The sequence below is a fragment of the Eleutherodactylus coqui genome, chromosome 8 (assembly GCF_035609145.1).
Source record: "Eleutherodactylus coqui strain aEleCoq1 chromosome 8, aEleCoq1.hap1, whole genome shotgun sequence".
Lineage (NCBI taxonomy): Eukaryota > Metazoa > Chordata > Amphibia > Anura > Eleutherodactylidae > Eleutherodactylus > Eleutherodactylus coqui.
Window position 1 is genome coordinate 190,457,047 of NC_089844.1, and position 24,573 is coordinate 190,481,619.

General features: G+C 47.5%; 1 protein-coding gene across 3 annotated transcripts in view; it reads left to right on the forward strand.

The window, feature by feature from the left end:
- The window catches only part of HECW2 (HECT, C2 and WW domain containing E3 ubiquitin protein ligase 2), a 243,315-nt gene that overhangs the window by 185,348 nt on the left and 33,394 nt on the right, over window positions 1-24,573 (forward strand). For all 3 annotated transcript variants that reach the window (XM_066577152.1, XM_066577153.1, XM_066577154.1), the window contains 3 exons: window positions 161-281; window positions 2,803-2,916; window positions 16,781-16,933. In XM_066577152.1, the coding sequence (XP_066433249.1) occupies window positions 161-281; window positions 2,803-2,916; window positions 16,781-16,933 (388 nt within the window). The remainder of the gene's footprint in view (window positions 1-160; window positions 282-2,802; window positions 2,917-16,780; window positions 16,934-24,573) is intronic.

A 24,573-nucleotide genomic window follows, 5' to 3' on the forward strand; every position in this document is an offset into this window, starting at 1 on the left:
ACTAGAGAATGTTCCTAATAAAGTAGACTCTTGAGAAAGGTTGTATATTTTGGTCTGCAGTCGGTCGCGGAGGATGTCTGTGGCGTCAGAGCTCCTCTGTAAGTGACAGGGTATTTACGGATGGATGGGAGGATGACGAATAATCATCTGACTCTTGCAGGTACCCAGCGGGCCAACGCCAGAGCACCAGCACCTTACAAAAGAGACTTTGAAGCAAAGTTACGAAATTTCTACCGCAAACTGGAGACTAAAGGTTATGGTCAAGGTCCCGGGAAATTAAAGTGAGATGTTTCTATTAAACAATCAGAAGAGTGACAGTAAATGATTTGTTTTGTGTCGCATCAACAGAGATGTAGGCGGATATGACCAAGTATCAGTGTCTTATCTGGCTGCTTTAATTAGTACAGTCTGCTGACTGTTACTATAATCTAATTAGATAACCCTAAAAAAAGTGCCATTTCTTGTTATTTGTAATGCGCCAACTTATTCCACAGCGCTTTCAGGTCAACAAATGACAATTTTTTACATTTTTCTTCAATTTTGGTGTTTTTAATAAATACAAGCAAGTCCCATTAGTCTACGATATATGATGAAAAGACAATATCAGGATTACTCGAATGTGTAAAACCTCTGCAGCGTTATTCTCTGTTAAAGTGGCACAGGCCAGATTTCCAAAATTTGGTCTTGTCATTAAGGCATAAGCAGGCGGGTCCTGAAGGGGTTAATGTAAAAGAGCAGCAAAAAGCTAATAAGGAAAAAATCATACAGTGATTAGTGCTGAGGATGTCATTCATTGCATGTTGTGTTATTGACGGATCTACAAGTGAGCCGTGACCCTCCGTCCAGCCTGCAGGGAATGCACATCTGAAAGTCACCTGTCACTTTAGCAGCTTTCTTGCAATAAACATATTGGTGTTTCTTCGTGTCACTAGCGTTAAAGGGAAGCTGCCGCCTCCTATGAGCACCATAAAGTTAGGTGGACTCCCACTTCCTGCGCTGTCACCCCTGGCAGTCCGTGTGCGGACAGTGCAGCGGACTCCCGCTCATCTCTATAGCTGTACGCAGCTCACAGGGTTTGCTGCACTATCCGCACGCCACAGTGCAGGAGTATATCCTCTGGACCTGCCCTATGAGCCCATCACTTAGTTTATGGTGCCCATTACTTAGTTTATGGTGCTTCTAGGTGGTGAGAGGATCCCTTTAAACAGTTCCAATAACCTGAAGTCCAAACGGAATAGTTTGTGTCCATCCTCCATTGAAAGCAGACAGGAGAGAATACAGCTTTATTTGGATAGAGACACACGTAGTGCCCAGCGGGCAGCAGAGAACCTGCCCGCATGTGGTTCTCCCACAACTCCGGGGGTCTTAAATTCCTTGATAAGGTCTCCGTGGTTTTGCAGGAAAACATCCATTTTACCTCTAACCGTGTGCACATTAAACAGCCACTAACTTTGTGCTCATGTGATAGTACATGTCATAAATAACAAATGCAAATCAGTTCATTTATCTAAAATTATCTTTTTGTGCTCTAGAAATGGCTTTACAATGCGGGTCACTAGGGGTTTCACTTCCTTCTAGCTTGTTGTCCACTGCCTGTTGTCTTGTGAATGCATCTTTAGCAGCAGAGACTGATTTCAGGCAATAAGGAGGTCTTTGCTTGCTGTTGTCTCATTGTATCTATAGAAGATGGAAGGGGGGGAGAAGAAGAAAGCTGCTGGAGGGAAAGAGAGGCAGGCAGACTCACACAGACACTGCTGCAGATTCTAGAAAGTGTTTTACTTCAGCTCAGTATTGGATTCACATCTACACTGCTCAATGCCTCTCTATAATGTCCTCCATGCTGAGGAGGGAAAGAGAAGAAGATATACTTTGTGTGCAGTGTATGGGAGCCATCAGAGCAGCAGTCTACTGGTAGAGGCTGTAGAGGGAAAATCTGGTGATAATTAACATATACAAGTCATATAACACTAGAAATAGTATTATTCTTTGTGTCCACATGACAGCTTATTCTAAAGAGTCACCTGAAATTTTAGGTGTGCTTTAATAATAAAAATGAAAACCACATTGATTTGCAGTAAAACCTCATATAAGCGGGATTTTCAGTCACGTTTCGGCCATGCTGTGGTCACTTTGCATGTCTCTGCCCTTAAGCTACAGGAAGCTAACACAGGATTGCACTATTAGCAACAGGTGATGGGTATATCTCACCTCTTCCCCCTCCTTGCATAGTGACTGCTGCACATGCACACAACACTCTCTGTCACTACTGTTTATGCTTCAGAGCAGCCTCTGGGGTAAGAGCATAGGGAATAACTTTCTGATCCGTGGGTATCTTACTGCTAAGACACATGCCAATCTGAGGAATGAGGGTTCTGTGCCCCCCATCCTCCTCACTGCGGGGTTACTGCATGCTACACAGTGAGGAGGAGACTGATTGATTCAGTCAGCCCTATTGAAATAAATGGAGCGCTAACTGCACATGCTTGGTCAGCGCTCCGTTCACAGTGATGCCACTGGGCAGGGAGAGGCAATACCCGCAGTGACAGTCAGAGTGGGACATGGCATGCCCGTTGTCAAGATTGCTGGAGGTCTCAGACGCGAGATGGCCACCGTTCCGCAAGATATTCCCTATCCCGTAGTTAACTTGTAATTGTGGTGTAACCCCCCTTAAAATGTTACTTATGTCTACAGTTTTCAAAAAAAGGAGAAGAAAACTTGCAAAATGTCATTGTGTTTCTTTATTGAATACATGAAAGTATTGTTCCTGCATGACTCTAGCCGGGGCCTCTTCTGTCTCCACAGATTAATAATACGGAGAGATCATTTATTAGAAGACGCCTTCAACCAAATCATGGGGTATTCAAGAAAAGATCTGCAAAGAAATAAGCTGTATGTGACTTTTGTTGGGGAGGAGGGGTAAGTGCCACCCGCCGAATACATATGTGTCCATGCAGAATATATGTAGCTGATACAGTCCAGGTCAAATAGCAAGCCAAATGGACTCTGGTTACACCAAATGTATACACATTTATACAGGTTGCATTTTCATCACAGCTCTGTACGACTCTGTGTGTCCCAGCAATGTTGGTAATATGAATGGGGTTGTCCAGTTCTGAACTATTGATGGCTTGTCCTTGGGATAGTAGCTTTATGTGGGTCTATCACCGGGGACCTCCGCTGATCAGCTGTTTGTCGGGCCAGTGTGCTTGTGCTTGTCCACTGAGCAGACAGCTCCATTCTCATTGCAGTGGCCGGGCTCAGTATTACAGGCAATGATCTAGTATTGATGACCTACCATGAAGAAAGGCCATCAATAGTTTGTTTTTTTTAACTTGCTTTATTGAAAAATGGCACATACAATAAAACTCTTGAAGAATAAATATATTACAGATGTGTTTGTACAAAGTTTGTAATGGTTGGTGGAGAAGCATAAAAAACAATATGAATCTAAGAATAAAGCAATCACATTCAAAGAGAGATTTTCATATTAACACCAGCATTAATAGTAACATTTAGAGATGAGCGAACGTGTTCGTCCGAACTTGATATCCGTGCGGATATTAGGGTGTTCGGGATGTTCGTTATTCGTAACGAACACCATGCGGTGTTCGGGTTACTTTCACTTCCTTCCCTGAGACGTTAGCGCGCTTTTCTGGCCAATTGAAAAACAGGGAAGGCATTACAACTTCCCCCTGTGTTGTTCCAGCCCTATACCACCCCCCTGCTGTGAGTGGCTGGCGAGATCAGGTGTCCGCCTAATATAAAAGTCGGCCCCTCCCGCGGCTCGCCTCAGATGCCTTGTGAGTTAGATGAGGGACAGTGCTGTTTGTACCGGAGCTGCTGTAGGGAAAGAATTGGTAGTTAGTGTAGGCTTCAAGACCCCCAAAGGTCCTTATTAGGGCCACTGATAGCTGTGTGTTGGCTGCTGTTAGCAGTGGCATTTTTTTTTTTCTTCTCAAAATCGCCTCTGCAGAGCGTTGCACCCGGCATTAGGGACAGAAGTGCTGCATAGGCAGGGAGAGTGTTAGGAGTGAGTGTAGCCTTCAAGAACCTCAACGGTCCTTTCTAGGGCCATATTTAACTGTGTGCAGTACTGTGCTGGCTGCTGTTAGCTGTGCTGCCTATTTTTTTTCTTCTCAAAATCGCCTCTGCAGAGCATTGCACCCTCCATTGATACTGCAGGGAAAGAATTGTGTAGGCAGGGCCACAACACAGTTATTATTCATTGAATATACGCAGTGCGGCCTTTTGCTTGTAAAACAAGTGAAAATAATTCTATTTGACCTGCCTCTGTCCGTCCTAAGGGCGGTGGACACGTGTCGGCTGCGTGTGCAACGTTTAAAAATCAGACGCACCCAGCTACGTTTTACTCCTGGCTTCGCCATTTGCTTTCCTTAATTTGGAAAAAAAATACCTGCTCTGCCAGAGTTATAATAACTCTGCTACCCTCAAGTTCTGTGCCACATTAGCAGGGCCACAGCACAGTTATTAAACTTCTCATGTTCATTGAATATACGCAGTGCTGCCTTTTGGTGGAAAAAAATTGTATTTGTCCTGCCTCTGTCCGTCCTAAGGGCGGTGGACACGTGTCGGCTGCGTGTGCAACGTTTAAAAATCAGACGCACCCAGCTACGTTTTACTCCTGGCTTCGCCATTTGCTTTCCTTAATTGGGAAAAAAATACCTGCTCTGCCAGAGTTATAATAACTCTGCTACCCTCACGTTCTGTGACACATTAGCAGGGACACAGCACAGTTATTAAACTTAGATTATTCATTCACTAGAGGCAGTGGGGCCTTTCGTTTTCAAAAAAGGGAAAAAATTATATTTGGCCTGCAGTCTTGCGCCAATTTATTTCCTGCCTGTGAAATCAAATCACTGGTAATACAGCATGCTGAGGGGTAGTGGTAGGCCTAGAGGACGTGGACGCGGCCGAGGACGCGGAGGGCCAAGTCAGGGTGTTGGCACAGGCCAAACTCCTGATCCAGGTGTATCGCAGCCGACTGCGGCGCGATTAGTAGAGAGGCACGTTTCTGGCGTCCCGACAGTCATCGCACAATTCATGGGTCCACGCGGGAGACGGTTATTAGAAAATGAGCAGTGTGAGCAGGTCCTGTCCTGGATGGCAGAAAGTGCTTCGAGCAACCTATCGTCCAACCGCAGTTCTGCGCCGTCCACTGCTGCAAATCAGAATCCTCTGTCTGCTGCTCCTCCTTCCTCCCAGCCTCCTCACTCCACTACAATGACACCTGCTCAGCTGCGTGAAGACTCCCAGGAACTGTTCTCTGGCCCCTGCTCAGATTGGGCAGCAGTGGTTCCTCTCCCACCAGAGGAGTTTATCGTCACTGATGCCCAACCATTGCAAAGTTCCCGGGGTCCGGGGGATGAGGCTGGGGACTTCCGCAAACTGTCTCAAGAACTTTCTGTGGGTGAGCAGGACGATGACGATGAGACACAGTTGTCTTGCAGTCAGGTAGTAGTGAGGGCAGTAAGTCCGAGGGAGCAGCGCACAGAGGATTCGGAGGAAGAGCAGCAGGACGATGAGGTGACTGACCCCACCTGGTGTGCAACGCCTACTCAGGACAGGTCTTCAGAGGGGGAGGCAGGGGCAGCAGCAGGGCAGGTTGCAAGAGGCAGTGCGGTGTCCAGGGGTAGAGGCAGGGCCAGACCGAATAATCCACCAACTGTTTCCCAAAGCGCCCCCTCGCGCCATGCCACCCTGCAGAGGCCGAGGTGCTCTAAGGTCTGGGAGTTTTTCACAGAGACTCCTGACGACCGACGAGCAGTGGTGTGCAACCTTTGTCGCGCAAAGCTCAGCCGGGGAGCCAACACCAACAGCCTCACCACCACCACCATGCGCAGACATATGATGGCCAAGCACCCCACAAGGTGGGACGAAGGCCATTCACCACCTCCGGTTTGCACCGCTGCCTCTCCCCCTGTGCCCCAACCTGACACTGCTATCCAACCCCCCTCTCAGGACACAGGCACTACCGCCTCATGGCCTGCACCCACACCCTCACCTCCGCTGTCCTCGGACCCATCCACCAGTGTAGTTCAGCGCACCGTCCAGCCGTCGCTTGCGCAAGTGTTTGAGCGCAAGCGCAAGTACGCCGCCACGCACCCGCACGCTCAAGCGTTAACCGTCCGCATAGCAAAATTCATCAGCCTTGAGATGCTGCCGTATAGGGTTGTGGAAACGGAGTCCTTCAAAAGTATCATGGAGGCGGCGGCCCCGCGCTACTCAGTTCCCAGTCGCCACTACTTTTCCCGATGTGCCGTCCCAGCCCTGCACGACCACATCTCCCGCAACATTGTACGCGCCCTCACCAACGCGGTTACTGCCACGGTCCACTTAACAACGGACACGTGGACAAGCACAGGCGGGCAGGGCCACTACATCTCCCTGACGGCACATTGGGTGAATTTAGTGGAGGCTGGGACAGAGTCAGAGCCTGGGACCGCTCACGTCCTACCCACCCCCAGAATTGCGGGCCCCAGCTCGGTGGTTGTATCTGCGGAGGTGTATGCTTCCTCCACTAAAGCACCCTCCTCCTCCTCCTCCTCCTCCTCTGTCTCGCAATCAAGATGTGTTAGCAGCAGCATGTCGCCAGCAGTCGGTGTCGCGCGGTGTGGCAGCACAGCGGTGGGCAAGCGTCAGCAGGCCGTGCTGAAACTACTCAGCTTAGGAGATAAGAGGCACACGGCCCACGAACTGCTGCAGGGTCTGACACAGCAGACCGACCGCTGGCTTGCGCCGCTGAGCCTCCAACCGGGCATGGTCGTGTGTGACAACGGCCGTAACCTGGTGGCGGCTCTGCAGCTCGGCAGCCTCACGCACGTGCCATGCCTGGCCCATGTCTTTAATTTGGTGGTTCAGCGCTTTCTGAAAAGCTACCCACGCTTGTCAGACCTGCTCGGAAAGGCGCGCCGGCTCTGCGCACATTTCCGCAAGTCCCACACGGACGCTGCCACCCTGCGCACCCTGCAACATCACTTTAAGCTGCCAGTGCACCGACTGCTGTGCGACGTGCCCACACGGTGGAACTCTACGCTCCACATGTTGGCCAGGCTCTATGAACAGCGTAGAGCTATAGTCGAATACCAACTCCAACATGGGCGGCGCAGTGGGAGTCAGCCTCCTCAATTCCTTTCAGAAGAGTGGGCCTGGTTGGCAGACATCTGCCATGTCCTTGGTAATTTTGAGGAGTCTACCCAGGTGGTGAGCGGCGATGCTACAATCATTAGCGTCACCATTCCTCTGCTATGCATCTTGAGAAATTCCCTGCAAAGCATAAAGGCAGCTGCTTTCCGCTCGGAAACGGGGGCGGGGGAAGACAGTATGCCGCTGGATAGTCAGGGCACCCTCCTGTCTATTTCTCAGCGCGTACAGGAGGAGGAGGAGGAGCATGAGGAGGATGAGGAGGAGGGGGAAGAGACAGCTTGGGCCGCTGCTGACGGTTCACCGGCTGATTGCCTGTCATCCTTTCAGCGTGTATGGCCTGAGGAGGAGGAGGAGGAGGAGGATCCTGAAAGTGATCTTCCTAGTGAAGACAGCCATGTGTTGCGTACTGGTACCCTGGCACACATGGCTGACTTCATGTTAGGATGCCTTTCTCGTGACCCTCGCGTTGCACGCATTCTGGCCACAACGGATTACTGGGTGTACACACTGCTCGATCCACGGTATAAGGAGAACCTGCCCACTCTGATTCCCGAAGAGGAAAGGAGTTCGAGAGTGTTGCTATACCACAGGACCCTTGCGGACAAGCTGATGGTAAAATTCCCAGCCGACAGCGCTAGTGGCAGAAGGCGCAGTACCGAGGGCAAGGTAGCAGGGGAGGTGCGGAGATCGAGCAGCATGTACATCCCAGGCAGTGCAACAGTCTTTAAGGGCCTGGACAGCTTTATGGCTCCCCACCAAGACTGTGTCACCGCTCCCCAGTCAAGGCTGAGTCGGCGGGAGCACTGTAAAAGGATGGTGAGGGAGTACGTAGCCGATCGCACGACCGTCCTCCGTGACGCCTCTGCCACCTACAACTACTGGGTGTCGAAGCTGGACACATGGCCTGAACTAGCGCTGTATGCCCTGGAGGTGCTTGCTTGTCCTGCGGCTAGCGTCTTGTCGGAGAGGGTGTTTAGTGTGGCTGGGGGAATCATCACAGATAAGCGTACCCGCCTGTCAACCGACAGTGCCGACAGGCTAACACTCATCAAGATGAACAAAGGCTGGATTTCGCCAGACTTCTCTTCTCCACCAGCGGACAGCAGCGATACGTAAGCAATACGTAGGCTGCACCCGCGGATGGAAGCTACGTTCTCTCTCACCATCCAAAACGGGGACATTTCTGCTTCATCAATCTGTGTATAATATTCCTCCTCCTCCTTCTGCTCCTCCTCCTGAAACCTCACGTAATCACGCCGAACGGGCAATTTTTCTTAGGGCCACAAGGCTCACTCAAATAATTTTTCTAAACAATTTTTAAAAGTTTCAATGCGCTTAAAAGCGTTGGAACTGTAACTTGAACCAATTTTTCGTTACACTGGGCTGCCTCCATTCCTAGTTACCACTTAAGCCACATTAACCAAAGCGATTAATGGGTTTCACCTGCCCTCTTGGCTGGCCATGGCCAATTTTTGGGATGTACATTAGTACTGTTGATACAGCAATTTTTGTGGGTCCTCGCCTACAGTGTAATCAAATAAATTTTTAGCCCACCTGCATTAAGCACGACATTACTACCTCAGCTGTGTTGGGCAATGCAATGGGATATTTTTGTGTACCGCCGGTGGGTTCCAGGGAGCCACCCATGCTGTAGGTGCACACGGAGTGTAACCTACATGTGTCCACTTGTAAAGAACCCCAGTCTGACTGGGGCATGCAGTGTGGGCCGAAGCCCACCTGTATTACGCACGACATTACTACCTCAGCTGTGTTGGGCAATGCAATGGGATATTTCTATGTACCGCCGGTGGCTTCCTGGCACCCACCCATGCTGTGGGTCCACAGGGAGTTTAACCTACATGTGTCCACTTCTAAAGAACCCCAGTCAGACTGGGGCATGCAGTGTGGGCCGAAGCCCACCTGTATTACGCACGACATTACTACCTCAGCTGTGTTGGGCAATGCAATGGGATATTTTTGTGTACCGCCGGTGGGTTCCAGGGAGCCACCCATGCTGTAGGTGCACACGGAGTGTAACCTACATGTGTCCACTTGTAAAGAACCCCAGTCTGACTGGGGCATGCAGTGTGGGCCGAAGCCCACCTGTATTACGCACGACATTACTACCTCAGCTGTGTTGGGCAATGCAATGGGATATTTTTGTGTACCGCCGGTGGGTTCCAGGGAGCCACCCATGCTGTCGGTCGACGGGGACTTCACAATAGGGAGTTGTACCTGCCTGTGTCTATGAATTAAAAAGCCCGGTCTAACTGGGGCATGCAGACACCTTGACAGAATGAATAGTGTGTGGCACATAGGTTCCCCATTGCTATGCCCACATGTGCAGCTCCTGATGGCGGTGGCACAGGATTCTATTTCTCATTGCTTCTGTACAGCATTGTGGGCTATCGCCCCGCCCCTTTTAAAGAGGGTCGCTGCCTAGCCGTGCCAACCCTGTGCAGTGTGTGCCTGCGGTCCCTCGTCATGGCAGACGCACTTCTAAATAGACATGAGGGTGGTGTGGCATGAGGGCAGCTGAAGGCTGCGCAGGGACACTTTGGTGTGCGCTGTGGGGGGGAGGGGGGCGGTTGGGCAGCATGTAACCCAGTAGAAGTGGCAGTGGAGTGTCATGCAGGCGGTGATTGTGCTTTGTTGGAGGTAGTGTGGTGCTTAGCAAAGGTATGCCATGCTAATGATGGCTTTTCAGAAGTAAAAGTTGTTGGGAGGGGGGGGGGCCCACTCTTGCCGGTATTCTGGCTTAATAGTGGGACCTGTGAACTTGAGATGCAGCCCAACATGTAGCCCCTCGCCTGCCCTATCCGTTGCTGTGTCGTTCCCATCACTTTCTTGAATTGCCCAGATTTTCACACATGAAAACCTTAGCGAGCATCGGCGAAATACAAAAATGTTCTGGTCGCCCATTGACTTCAATGGGGTTCGTTATTCGAAACGAACCCTCGAACATCGCGGGAAGTTCGTTTCGAATAACGAACACCCGAACATTTTGGTGTTCGCTCATCTCTAGTAACATTCAGTTTAAATTGATCTAGCTGAGTCTGTGGGGGAAGTTGCAGACTGTAGTAAGTCCATTAAATGCTGGAATGCATTCTGCCTATGGCTCGTGGCTGGTGAGTCGCACCAAGTATCCCATATTTTAGAGAATTTATCAGGACATCTCCTATTCTTATATAGAGAAGTATTGTATCCACCATAGTGGAAGAGTGTAGGAGGTCGCCTATCCATGAGGTGTACCTCATTAAGGAATATGAGGTGTACCTCATTAAGGAGTATGTGAGTATGATGGTGCCATTGTTTGTCAGCTAGCAATCTCAACAATATAGCTGTGGTCCAGTGGTCCAGTCCTTATCAGTGAGGAGAAGGAGTGAGCGCCCTCCATTTGTCCACAACACCCAGGCATACAGTATATAAACCAGTTTCCATTGAATAAGATGGTTATACAAAGTAGAGATCAGCCCCGTAGGCCCCGGTGTGCGCAGAATACCCATCAGTGCTATGTAGAGATGGGCTGCGGGGGCTCCGAAACTGAGCATGAAGCGGAAGTCTAAGCTGCAAAAATCGATAAAAAACGGATCTGGGAATCTGATGCGTTTGTTGTAATTGCTAAAAAGAGACGAATCCCCGATTTACGTATAAATGTTCTAGAGAGGCGAGTCCATAACCACCCAGTATTTTGTTTGGGAGATTTAACAGTTGGGGAAGAAATTTATTCCCCAAAGTTGAGTCTTGAGAGCGGGGCCTCAATACCATCTCATCTGTTGTCCCCATTGTCAGATGTGGGCAGCTAGGTTACTTATAGGTTATATATAGTTGTCTAGTGTACTAATCCGGTGTTCCAGCACAGACCGAAGCATATTTTGGATAGGAAGTGCATCAGTGTCACGTCTTACCGATGCTGTATTAGAGCCACAGGTGTAGTAGCTGAGCCGGTCACTGGAGAGTAGTCAGAATAGCCGTGAGTCGTTATATGCAGTACAAATAGATGAGACAGAAGCCTAGTCAATGGAAGCCTATGGTTAGCAGCAGGAGGTATCGGTATGCTTGAGGAGGAGCAGGAGGAAGAGGAGTTTGATCAAGGTGGCGGAACACAATAATCATGCACTAAAGGAGTGGCAGGGCTAGGCTTATAAAGTAAGCGCAATCAGGAACAGGGGCAGGGTCAAGACCAGGAGGCAGGAACTAGGAACACAAGAGGTTGTGGTTTCGAGCCTTGACAGTAGCCCCCCTCTTTGAGAATGGCCTCCGGACATCCCGGGTGCTGGTTTCCCTAGGTATCTCCTGTGAAACTCTTTTTGTGAGGAGGTAAACAAGGTGGGCTGCATCTGGAAATATATCTGCATTGATATAGGAAACCCTGGGCTAGGAGGCAGGAACAAGGTTACAGAACAAGGCTAGGTTTCAGCAAGAGAATTGTCCAAGCCCTGGATAGCCTAGCGGAGAGAGCTGCCAACTGAAATTGTGTATGCAAGAGCTCATGGGTTTGAGCCCTGATAATCAGGTGGTTTCGGCATTTGAATCGTATGTATCATAGTATGTATCAAGGTATTTAAAACTAGACACTATCTTGAAGACCAGAGAAATTACCAAAACTATAAATAAGTGAAATGGTGTATGGACTTCCTGTGGTTAGATAAATAATAGTATCCTGCCGTCTGTATAAAGCCTGGTGGAGTCCTCCCTAGGTCCAATGCCAGTACCTGAAGGGTCCTACCAAACAATTAAAGCAAGGGGCTCCATAACAATCACAAACAAAAAGGGTGAAAGGGGACAACCCTGTCATGTACCGCTGCTCAAGGGGAAAGGCGTAGAAAGCAATTCATTCACAGACTGTAGCAACTGGCATGCCGTACATAAGGGAAACCAATTTAATAAAGGAATCACCAAACCTGAAACAGAGCAGCACCTGCAACAGGTAAGGCCATTAGTGACGTCTAGAGACGCCAGGGCCCAATCACTCTGCCACCAGGGGCGAAGGACGAGAACATTATCCTTCCATTATATAAGGCACTTGTCAGGCCTCACATGGAATACTGCGTACAATTCTGGACACCGGTGTTCTTAGGAAAGATGTCACAGTGCTTGAGGGGGTTCAAAGAAGGGCAACTAAACTAATACATGGAATGACGGGACTGGAATACCCAGAGAGGCTATCCAAATTGGGACTAGTTACTCTAGAAAAAAGAAGGTTAAGAGGCGACCAAATAACCATGTATAAGTACATGAGGGGCAACACATGGATCTCTCCCGCGATCTGTTTACACCCAGGACCACGACGGTAACAAGAGGACATCCGCTACGATTAGAGGAAAGTAGGTTTCATCACCAACACAGAAAGGGGTTCTTTACTGTAAGAGCAGTTAGACTGTGGAACTCTCTACCGGAGGAAGTGGTGATGGCAAAATCCATAGAGGAGTTTAAAAGGGGACTTGATGTCTTTCTGGAGAAGAAAGATATTACAGGATATAAATATTAGGTTAAGTGTCAATCCTGGTATATAGGCAGGTAGGAACTATTAGGGGTTGATCCAGGGAACAGTCTGATTGCCATTAGGGAGTTAGGAAGGAATTTTTCCCCCAAAAGGGCTAATTGGCTTCTGGCCTTGGGTTTTTTTTGCCTTCCTCTGGATCAACACAGTAGGATAGACAGGCTGGACTAGATGGACATGTAGTTACCATCACTTTTGCTCCCTTTTTTGTAAATTGGAACCACGTTGGCAATGCACCAATCCAATGGTACAACACCGGTCTTGATAGTGTCTAGAAATATTAGGTATAGCGGCCTAGCTATCTCGTCACTTAGTTCCCTTAGTATCCTTGGGTGTAATCCATCTGGGCCCGGCGATTTATCAATTTTAGTTTTCTTTAGACGCTTCCGCACCTCCTCCTGCGTTAGGTATGAGATATTTTGTGATGGGTTTATTTTATTCCCCTGCATCTCGTGTGGCATTTCCTTTTCGTTTGTGAATACACTTGAGAAGAAACTGTTTAGTAGATTTGCTTTCCCTTCGTCATCATCAATAATTTCTCCTGCATTGTTTTTTAAAGGGCCAGTGCTCTTCCTGCAAATCCTTTTGCTGTTAATATAGTTGAAAAATAGCTTCAGGTTGTTTTTGCTCTCTTTGGCGATCCGTCTTTCTGCTTCCTCCTTGGCAGTTTTGATCGTATCTTTGCATATTTTTTTTTTCCTGTATGATTTTAGCGCTTCTTCGCTGCCATCTTGCTTTAGTAGTTTGAACGCTTTCTTTTTTTCATTTATTGCCCCTCTTACCGTCCTGTCGAGCCACATTGGTTTCCTTTTAGTTGAGTTTCTTTTATTTTTAAAGGGAATGAACTGCTCACATGAGGTTATTAGGATCCTTTTAAACTTTTCCCATTTGTCCTCTGTACCTTTATTTTTGAGGATGTTGTCCCAATTAATGTTACCGATAGTAGTTCTAAGCTGATCAAATTTTGCTTTACTAAAGTTTAGTTTCTTTGTCGCTCCTTGATAAGGCTTCCTATTGATTGACAGCTGGAAGTTGATTATATTGTGGTCACTGTTCCCCAAGTGCCCCTCAACCTGCACCCCCTTTATACGTTCCGGTTTGTTGGTTAGTACTAGGTCCAGAATGGCTCTCCCTCTTGTTGGTTCCTGCACAAGTTGGTTCAGGTAATTGTCTTTAATTACTCTCAAGAACTTATCACCCCTGTGAGATTTGCAGGTTTCCTTCTCCCATGTTATATCTGGATAATTAAAGTCCCCCATGATAATTACTTCGTTGCGGTTTGACACCTCTTCTATCTGCCTTAGTAGTAAGTTTTCAGTTTCTTCTGTTGCTTTTGGTGGTCTATAGAAGACCCCTATCAGGATTTTGTTATTTTTTCCTCCCTGTATTTCTACCCACAGAGATTCCACCTGTTCGTCTCCTACCCCTATATCCTCCCGTAGCCCCGGCTTCAAGTTCGATTTGACGTACAGACATACCCCTCCCCCTTTCTGGTTCCTTCGGTCTCTTCTGAAGAGATTGTACCCCTGCAAATTCAGTGAGCAGCAAACTCCTTTCCATGTTGTCAATGGCTCTCAGTGTTGCTAGTTGCTCATTTAGATCCAGAATTTGGGCTTCTAAATTTGCAACGTGCACGCATCTTGCGCAACAGTATGCACCCTCGATCAGCTGATCAAGGACCGCATACATTGCACAAGTAGCACACTGGATGACATTGCCAGGCATGGAGCTCATCCTAATGGGGATCTACAATTTACTTGTGGAAGTAGTGAAGATAGACTTGTTCACACTCCGCTCCCACGCTGCTACAACAGCTCAACCGCTGACCCACTGCTGCAACCGCTGACCCGCTGCTGCAACCGCTCACCCCAGCTGCTGCAACCGCTCACCCCAGCTGCTGCAACCGCTCACCCCAGCTGCTGCAACCGCTCACCCCAGCTGCTGCAACCGCTCACCCCAGCTGCTGCAACCGCTCACCCCAGCTGCTGCAACCGCTCACCCCAGCTGCTGCAACCGCTCACCCCAGCTGCTGCAACCGCTCACCCCAGCTGCTGCAACCGCTCACCCCAGCTGCTGCAACCGCTCACCCCAGCTGCTGCAACCGCTCACCCCAGCTGCTGCAACCGCTCACCCCAGCTGCTGCAACCGCTCACCCCAGCTGCTGCAACCGCTCACCCCAGCTGCTGCAACCGCTCACCCCAGCTGCTGCAACCGCTCACCCCAGCTGCTGCAACCGCTCACCCCAGCTGCTGCAACCGCTCACCCCAGCTGCTGCAACCGCTCACCCCAGCTGCTGCAACCGCTCACCCCAGCTGCTGCAACCGCTCACCCCAGCTGCTGCAACCGCTCACCCCAGCTGCTGCAACCGCTCACCCCAGCTGCTGCAACCGCTCACCCCAGCTGCTGCAACCGCTCACCCCAGCTGCTGCAACCGCTCACCCCAGCTGCTGCAACCGCTCACCCCAGCTGCTGCAACCGCTCACCCGCTGCTGCAACCGCTCACCCGCTGCTGCAACCGCTCACACGCTGCTGCAACCCCTCACACGCTGCTGCAACCCCTCACACGCTGCTGCAACCGCTCAACTGCTCATTCTGCTGGAAGCGCTCACACGCTGCCGCTCTCGCGCAACCCCCCTCACAAACACTTAGACCCCCAGACACACACACACACAGAAGACACAACTAACCAGATACACAGAAGACACACACTTAGCTCACAAACACACACAGAAGATACTTATCAGCTCCTCCACTCCTCCTGGTGACGTCACCCGCTGTCCCGGCGGCCGCTCACTCTGCCCTCCTGTCTCAGTTGCTCCGTTCTGGTCCCCTCCGCTGCTGCTGGCGCTGGACTCCTGGTGGCCTCTTGGCGCCGGCTGCTGCGCTCCGGTCTCTCCTTGCTGCCCCCGCACCTGCTTCGGCGCCGGTATCGGCTGCTGAGCTGCTCCGCTGTCCCCTTCAGCCCCCCGCTCGTGCCTCCGTCTCGTGCTGCTGCTCCTGGCGTCAGTAGAGCTTCCTCAATCCCATCTGCGGTAATGGGGGAGTCTTGTAAGGATGTATGGTTTTCGAGGAGTCGTGGGAATCTGATAGTATCCAGGTAACCTCGCAGTTCCTCAATAGTATACGTAATCTGGGAAGATGAATGCTGACAAGCCATATATGCCAATAATTTACTAGATTGTTGCCTAGTTCAAAGGACAAGTGTTTGCAGAAGAAGAGGCGGCATTGCGCCTTTTTCTTCAATAGTTGCAGGTATTCCCTGCCTGCCATTAACCAGTGAGTTTTATTATCACCCGTTGGGTCAGAGACAAAAGCCCGTTCCAGGTCAGCACATCGTATGCCCACCTGTCCCTCATATCTGGCCCTGGCCTTCTTTACAAAGAAGATAGAGGATTTAAGGCAGCCCCATAAATAGGATTTGAGGGTGTCGCACAGCCCTGAGTAGGGTCAACTAAAATAGGTGTACCCTCCTCTCCGCTTTTGGAGATCCTGTCGCTGCCGGGCAACATCCACTTTTACTTGCTCTATTTTACCTGTGAGGGCTACGGTGGAGGACTGAATAACAGAGAGCAGCCGATCAGACATTTGTCTCCGCATTAGATCTGGTTCAGGGGGGTTGCGTACAAGGTACGAGGCTGAGGCCTCGTAGTTAGTAGAGGCACAGGGTGAGGCCTTGTAGTTAGTAGAGGCACAGGGTGAGGCCTTGTGGCTAGCAGAGGCACAGGCTATGGGGGATGCAGAGAACCCACAGTAAGGAGGAGAGGGGGCACAGCTACCCCGTTGGGGGTCTCAGCATTGATAACACACCAATCAGACTTTGAGGTTGAACCAAAATCAACACCTAAGTGCAAAAACATTGGACTGTCACCAGCAACTATTGGAGAAGCTGAGTAGGAGTTAAAGCAACCAATCTACTTGATTATTCCAGAAGTTCTGCTGCTCTCAGGATCCACACGGTTTCTGGCATTTTTCTGTAATTGATTCTAGTCACAAGTAGATGTAACACAGATCCCGCGGAGATCCTACATGCAGCCGCTATTGCTGGTAGAGAAATCTGTTGTACTGTCCGTCATTACACAAAACAACTAAAATGTTTTTCCTTTTCCATGACAGGTTGGATTATAGCGGACCATCCAGAGAATTTTTCTTCCTTGTGTCCAGAGAACTTTTTAATCCATATTATGGTTTATTTGAGTATTCTGCAAATGACACTTACACCGTACAAATAAGTCCAATGTCTGCATTTGTTGACAATCACCACGAATGGTAAGCTTTCATGTTGGGGATTTTATAACTGTAAACTTAACTGGAGCAAACCAGTGTCAGGCAGCTGCTGCCAAGGCAAATAGGATCATGGGGTGCATCAAAAGAGGTCTAGGAGCACATGATGAGAACATTGTTCTTCCTCTTTACGAGTCACTGGTCAGACCACACATGGAATATTGTGCACAGTTTTGGGCACCGATACTCAAGAAGGACAAATCAGAGCTTGAGTGGGTAGAAAGACGGACAACTAAAGTAATAAATGGAATGGGCGGACTACAATACCCATACAGGTTATCAAAGTATGGATTATTTAGTTTAGAAAAAAGACGGCTGAGGGGCAACCTAATACCTATATATAAAACTATCAGGGATCAGTGCAGAGATCTCTCCCATCATCTATTGTATCCAGGTTGGTAACAAGGGGGCGCTCTAATAGCTATGTATAATATATCAGGGGTCAGTACAGAGATCTCTCCCATCATCTATTATACCCAGGACTGTACCAAGGGGGCGCTCTAATAACTATGTACAGATATATCAGGGGTCAGTACAGAGATCACTCCTATCATTTATTATACCCAGGACTGTAACAAGGGGATGCTCTAATAACTATGTATAGATTTATCAGGGGTTAGTACAGAGATCTCTCCCATCATCTATTATACCCAGGACTGTAACAAGGAGACACTCTAGTAACTATGTATAGATATATCAGGGGTTAGTACAGAGATCTCTCCCATCATCTGTTATACCCAGGACTGTAACAAGGGGACACTCTAATAACTATGTATAGATATATCAGGGGACAATACAGAGATCTCTCCCATCATCTGTTATACCCAGGACTGTAACAAGGGGACACTCTAATAACTATGTATAGATATATCAGGGGTCAGTACAGAGATCTCTCCCATCATCTATTATACCCAGGACTGTAACAAGGGGGCACTCTAATAACTATGTATAGATGTATCAGGGGTTAGTACAAAGATCTCTCCCATCATCTATTATACCCAGGACTGTAACAAGGAGACACTCTAATAACTATGCATAGATATATCAGGGGACAATACAGAGATCTCTCCCATCGTTCATTTAGGCCTTATTCACATGGGCTACAAAATTGCGCTACTTTGTAGCGCTACAAAAATCCATGTATGTGAAGCCCATGGTTTCCAATAGGTTCATTCACATGAGAGATGTTTTGTAGCCTGAAAGAACCCATTGGAAACTATGGGCTTACGCATACATGCGTTTTTGTAGCGCTACAAAGTAGCACGATTTTGTAGCCCATGTGAATAAGGCCTACCCAGGTCTGTAACAAGGGGGCGCTCTAATGGCTATGTATTATATATCAGGGGTCAGTAGAGAGATCTCTCCCATCATTTATTATACCCAGGACTGTAACAAGGGGCGCTCTAATAGCTATGCATAGATATATATCAGGGGTCAGTACATCGATCTCTCCTATCATCTATTTATACCCAGAACTGTAACAAGGGGGCGCTCTAATAACTATGTATAGATATATCAGGGGACAATACAGAGATCTCTCCCATCATCTATTATACCCAGGACTGTTACAAGGGGGCGCTCTAATAACTATGTGTAGATATATCAGGGGACAGTACAGAGCTGTCTCCTATCAGCTATTATACCCAGGACTGTAACAAGGGGGCGCTCTAATAACTATGTATAGAAATATCAGGGGTCCGTACAGAGCTCTCTCCCATCATCTATTTATACCCAGGACTGTAACATGGGGGCGCTCTAATAACTATGTATGGATATATCAGGGGGTCAGTACAGAGATCTCTCCCATCATCTATTATACCCAGGACTGTAACAAGGGGGCGCTCTAATAACTATGTATAGATATATCAGGGTTCAGTACAGAGATCTCTCCCATCATCTATTACACCCAGGACTGTAACAAGGGGGCGCTCTAATAACTATGTACAGATAGTCCCCGACTTGCGATCGTTCGATTTACGAACTTTGCAAGAAGCGAACAATCTGTCCTGCACAGCATGATGCTATGGCATTACATTATGCTGTGCAGGGACCAGAGAGGCTTCTATCAAGCCTGATAGAAGCCTGTCCGGTCAGATCACGGGGCACTGTGTGGTTGCTAGGCAGCCGGGGGCTTCTGAAAGGCCCCAGGGCTGCCTATGCAGAGTGCCTATCAAGCCGTGCGCTTGATAGGCAGTCTGCATAGGCAGCCCTGAGGCTTTTTAGGAGGCCCCCGGGTGCCTAGCAACCGCACAGTGCCCCGTGATCTCATCGTGGGATGCTGTACGGGCCCCCTGAACGTCGGGTGCAGGCTGTTTCTTACAGCGGGCACCCGGCGGCAGCAGTTAACACTTTAAATACCGCTCTGACAGCGGTATTTAAAGTGTTAACAGTTCCGACAAGCGGCGCAGCTCGTCGGAACTGCTGCCGTCGGGTGTCCGCTGTAAGAACAGCCTGCACCCGACGTTGTATGGAGCGGGATCCACCCGCGATTCCCTCCATACAACCATTTGTTCAGACTTGCAAACAAATGGACTTGCGAACGGGCTCCTGGAGCGGAACCTGTTCGCAAGTAGGGGACTATCTGTATAGAAATATCATGGGTCAGTACAGAGATCTCTCCCATCATCTATTATTCCCTGGACTGTAACAAGGGGGCGCTCTAATAACTATGTATAGATATATCAGGGGTCAGTACAGAGCTGTCTCCTATCAGCTATTATACCCAGGACTGTAACAAGGGGGCGCTCTAATAACTATGTATAGATATATCAGGGGACAGTACAGAGCTGTCTCCTATCAGCTATTATACTCAGGACTGTAACAAGGGGGCACTCTTTATGTCTGGAGGAAAGAAGGTTTCTACACAACATAGAAGGGGTTCTTTACTGTAAGAGCAGTGAGACTTTGGAACTCTCTCCTGAAGACATGGTGGTAGTGATAATATATGAGGGTTCTGGATGCCTTTCTTGAGCAATACAATATTACATGTTCTATCACTATTACTCAGAAGGGCCCGTGATCCATGGATTATTCCGATTGCCAGATTGGAGTCAGGAATTAATTTTTCCCCCAAAAGTTAGGATAATTAGCTTCTACCTTTTTGGGATCTTTTAGCTTCCTCTGGATAAACATTTGGGGGTAATTCGGGGCATTTACTATACAAATGGATGCTGGCACCTATTTATTTCATATCCTGTGAACTAGAGTGGCACTGGGCAAACAAAATGCCACACGATGGTTTTTACTACTGGTATGTCATCAATAATGCTATGATTGGAATACCCCATTAATATCCTCCTAATACTTTCCATTTTCATCTAGCAGCCATTGAAGTGAATGGGTTGGGGCAAATATGCAGCAAATACACAGGAAACCTGCATATTCAGGGCGTGTTTGCACCATTTCAATGAGCCTGTATATGTTCTTTTTTGTATGTGCAAATTTGCACACATAGAAACACGCTAAAGCTGGCAAAAAAGTGGGTGCAAGCAACTTTTGGTTGAACATATTTGCACAACGGAATTGTGCTTATGCCTGTGTCAACCCACCCTAATAGTGACGCCCATAGTGGCTCCAGTAATAATACTGATGACCATAGTGGCCGCAGTAGTAATAGTGACCTCCATAGTTGCCCCAGTAGTAATAGTGATCCCCATAGTGACGCCAGTAGTAATGGTGACACACATGGTGGCCGCATGACAAAGTTGTGGAAACCTGTAAAGGTGTGATCAAGTATATTGTAAATCTGATCGAAGAATATTAACCCTTTCCAATCCACTGTCTGACCTCTGAAGACATTATGATTTAAGGCTGTACAGCTTTGATGTTGGAAGACGCCCGTCATGGTTCTCTTACTGTATATTGCCAGCCTCTCTGCTGTCGGAGCCTATTCGTTGTAGACAAAAATAGTAGCAACCGGCAGCAGACAGGAATGTTGAAAGATGCAAAAGCGTTTATTTACCCCATTACAGCAAAATGTAGCGACGTTTCGGTCAAAATAGACCTTCCTCAAGCTAAGACCTTCCTCATTAGCTTGGGGAAGGTCTATTTTGACCGAAACGTCGCTACATTTTGCTGTAATGGGGTAAATAAACGCTTTGCATCTTTCAACATTCCTGTCTGCTGCTGGTTGCTACTATTTTTGTCTGGACTGTATTTGTGGAGCCCGTCTGGTTTGGGCTCCTTTACTGGCGTCTGCATCTCTATTGCCTGACTCTATTGGAGGATCGTTGCAGTGCTGCTGGGAATCTATTCCTGTTTCTGGAGCCTATTCATTGTGTCACCTCATGCAGTACTGGCTTTAGCCAGCATATAGCGCCATTGTATAACAGCAGAAAAAGAGTAAGCCCCCTAGGAAAACCAGGATACAAATTGGATAGGAAAGGGTTAAGGTCTCTGGAATACATAAATTTGATAATGACATCACTCCATGTTTAGCCCAATAGTCAGAGCTGGGAAAATTAAAAATATGAGGAAGGCTTCTATTATTCCACAAGGGGGTTTCAGATGGAGCTCTTGATTTCCTGTTACTGCTAAATCCCATATTTGAATGGCTAATTTATGTAAAGGTGTTTGGAATATTTGCTAGGTAGGTGTGGAAGAAGGGTGGAGGAAGAGTAGTATGAGGTGTTGTTAGGTAGGGATGGAGTAAGAGTAATATCAAGTGTTGTTAGGTAGGGATGGAGTAAGAGTAATATCAAGTGTTGTTAGGTAGGGGTGGAGGAAGAGTAGTATCAAGTGTTGTTAGTTAGGGGTGGCAGAAGGGTGGAGGAAGAGTAATATCAAGTGTTGTTAGGTAGGGGTGGAGGAAGAGTAGTTTAAAGTGTTGTTAGGTAGGTGTGAAAGAAGGGTTGAGGAAAAGTAGTATGAGGTGTTGCTAGGTAGGGATGGAGTAAAAGTAGTATCACGTGTTTGGTAGGGGTCGAAGAAGAATGGAGGAAGCATATTATCAAGTGTTGTCAGGTAGGGGTGAAGGAAGAGTAGTATCAAGCTTTGTTAGGCAGGGGTAGAAGAATAGTGGAGGAAGAGTGATATCAAGTGTTGTTACATAGGGGTGTAGGAAGAGTAGTATCAAGTGTTGCTAGGTAGGGGTGGAAGAAGCGTTGAGGAAAAGTAATATCAAGTGTTGTTAGGTGGGGGTGGCGGAAGAGTAGTATCAAGTATGGTTAAGTAGGGGTGGAAGAATGATAAAGGAAGAGTGATATTAAGTGTTTTGTAGGGGTAGAGGAACAGTAGTATCAAGTGGTGTTATGTAGGGGTAGAGGAAGAGTAGTATCAAGTGTTGTTACGTATGGGTTGGAGGAAGAGTAGTAGTATCCAGTTTTGTTAGGTAGGGGTGGAAAAAGGATGGAGAATGAGTAGTATCAAATTTTGCTAGGTAGGGGTGAAAGAAGCGTTGAGGAAGAGTAATATCAAGTGCTGTTAGGTAGGGGTGGATTAAGAGTAATATCAAGTGGTGTTAGGTTGGGATGGAAGGAAGGTGGAGGAAGAGTAATATCACGTGTTGTTAGGTATGAGTGGATGAAGAGTAATATGAAGTGTTGTTAGGTAGGTGTGGAAGAAGGGTGGAGTAAGAGTACTTTGAGGTGTTGTTAGGGATGGCGTAAGACTAGTATCAAGTGTTGTTAGGTAGGGGTGGAAGAAGGGTGGAAGAAGAGTAATATAAAGTGTTCTTAAGTAGGGGTGGAGGAAGAGTAGTTTAAAGTGTTGTTAGGTAGCTGTGAAAGAAAGGTGGAGGAAGAGTAGTATCAAGTGTTGTTAGGTAGGGGTGGAAGAAAGGTGGAGGAAGAGTAACATCAAGTGTTGTTAAATATGTGTGGAGAAAAAGTATGAATTGTTGTTAAGTAGGTGTGGAAGAAGGATGGAGTAAGAGTAGTATCAAGTGTTGTTAGGTAGGGGTGGAAGAAGGGTAGAGGAAGAGTAGTATGAAGTGTTGTTAGGTAGGGATAGAGTAAGAGTAGTATGAAGTCTTGTCAGGTAGGGGTAGAGGAAGAGTAATATCAAGTGTTAGGTAAGGGTGGAGGAAGATTAATATCAAGTGTTAGGTAAGGGTGGAGGAAGAGTAATATCAAGTTTTGTTAGATATGTGTGGAGGAAGAGTAGTATGAAGTGTTGTTAGGTACGTGTAGAGGAAGAGTAGTATCAACTGTTAGTTAGGGCTAGAGGAATAGTAATATCAAGTGTTGTTAGATATGTGTGGAGGAAGAGTAGTATCAAGTGTTGTTAGGTACGAGTGAAAGAAAGGTGGAAAAAGATAAGTATTAAGTGTTGCTAGGTAGGGGTGGAAGAAGCATTGAGGGAGAGTAATATCTAGTGTTGTTAGGTAGGGGTGGATTAAGAGTAAAATCAAATGTTATTAGGTAGGGGTGGAAGAAGAATGGAGGAAGAATATTTTCAAGTGTTTTTAGGTGGGGCTGGAGGAAGAGTAGTATCAAGTGTGGTTAAGTAGGGGTGGAAGAATGGTAAAAGAAGAGTAATATCAAGTGATGTTATGTAGGGGTAGAGGAAGAGTGGTATCAAGTTTTGTTAGGTAGGGGTGGCGGAAGAGTAGTATTCAGTTTTGTTAGGTAGGGGTGGAAGAAGGGTGGAGGATGAGTTGTATCAAATATTGCTAGGTACGGATGGATGAAGACTAGTATCAGGTGTTACTAGGTAGGGGTAGAAGAAGCATTGAGGAAGAGTAATATCAAGTGTTGTTACATAGGGGTGTAGGAAGAGTAGTATCAAGTGTTGCTAGTTAGGGTTGGAAGAAGCGTTGAGGAAAAGTAATATCAAGTGTTGTTAGGTGGGGGTGGCAGAAGACTAGTATTGAGTGTTGTTAGGTAGGTGTGGAGGAAGAGTGCTATGAAGTGTTAGGTAGAGATGGAGTAAGAGTAGTATCAATTGTTGTTAGGTAGGGGTGGAAGAAGGGTGGAGGAAGAGTAATATCAAGTGTGGTTAGGTAAGCGTGGAGGAAGAGTAGTATCAAGTCTTTTTAGGTAAGGGTGGAGGCAGAGTAGTATCAAGCTTTGTTAGATAGAGATGGAAGAAGGGTGGGGAAAGAGTAGTACCAAACTTTGTTAGGTTAGGTAGAGGTGGAAGAATCGTGGAGGAAGAGTTAAATCAAGTGTTAGGTAGTGGTGGAGGAAAAGTAGTATCGTGTTGCTAGTTGGGGTTAGGTGTGGAAGAAGGGTAGAGGAAGAGTAGTATCAAGTATGGTTAAGTAGGGGTGGAAGAATGATGAAGGAAGAGTGATATCAAGTGTTTTGTAGGGGTAAAGGAAGAGTAATATCAAGTGTTGTTAGGTAGGGGTGGAGTAAGAGTAGTATGAAGTGTTGTTAGGTAGGTGTGGAAGAAAGGTGGAGGAAGAGTAGTATCAAGTGTTGTTAAGTAGGGGTGAAGGAAGAGTAATATTAAGTGTTGTTAAGTAGGGGAAGGGTGGAGAATGAGTAGTATCAAATATTGCTAGGTAGGGATGGATGAAGAGTAGTATCACGTGTTGCTAGGTAGGGGTAGAAGAAGCGTTGAGGAAGAGTAATATCAAGTGTTGTTATGTAGGGGTGGATTAAGAGTAATATCAAGTGTTGCTAATTAGTTGTGGAAGAAGGGTGGAGGAAGAGTAGTATCAAGTGTTGTTATGTAGGGGT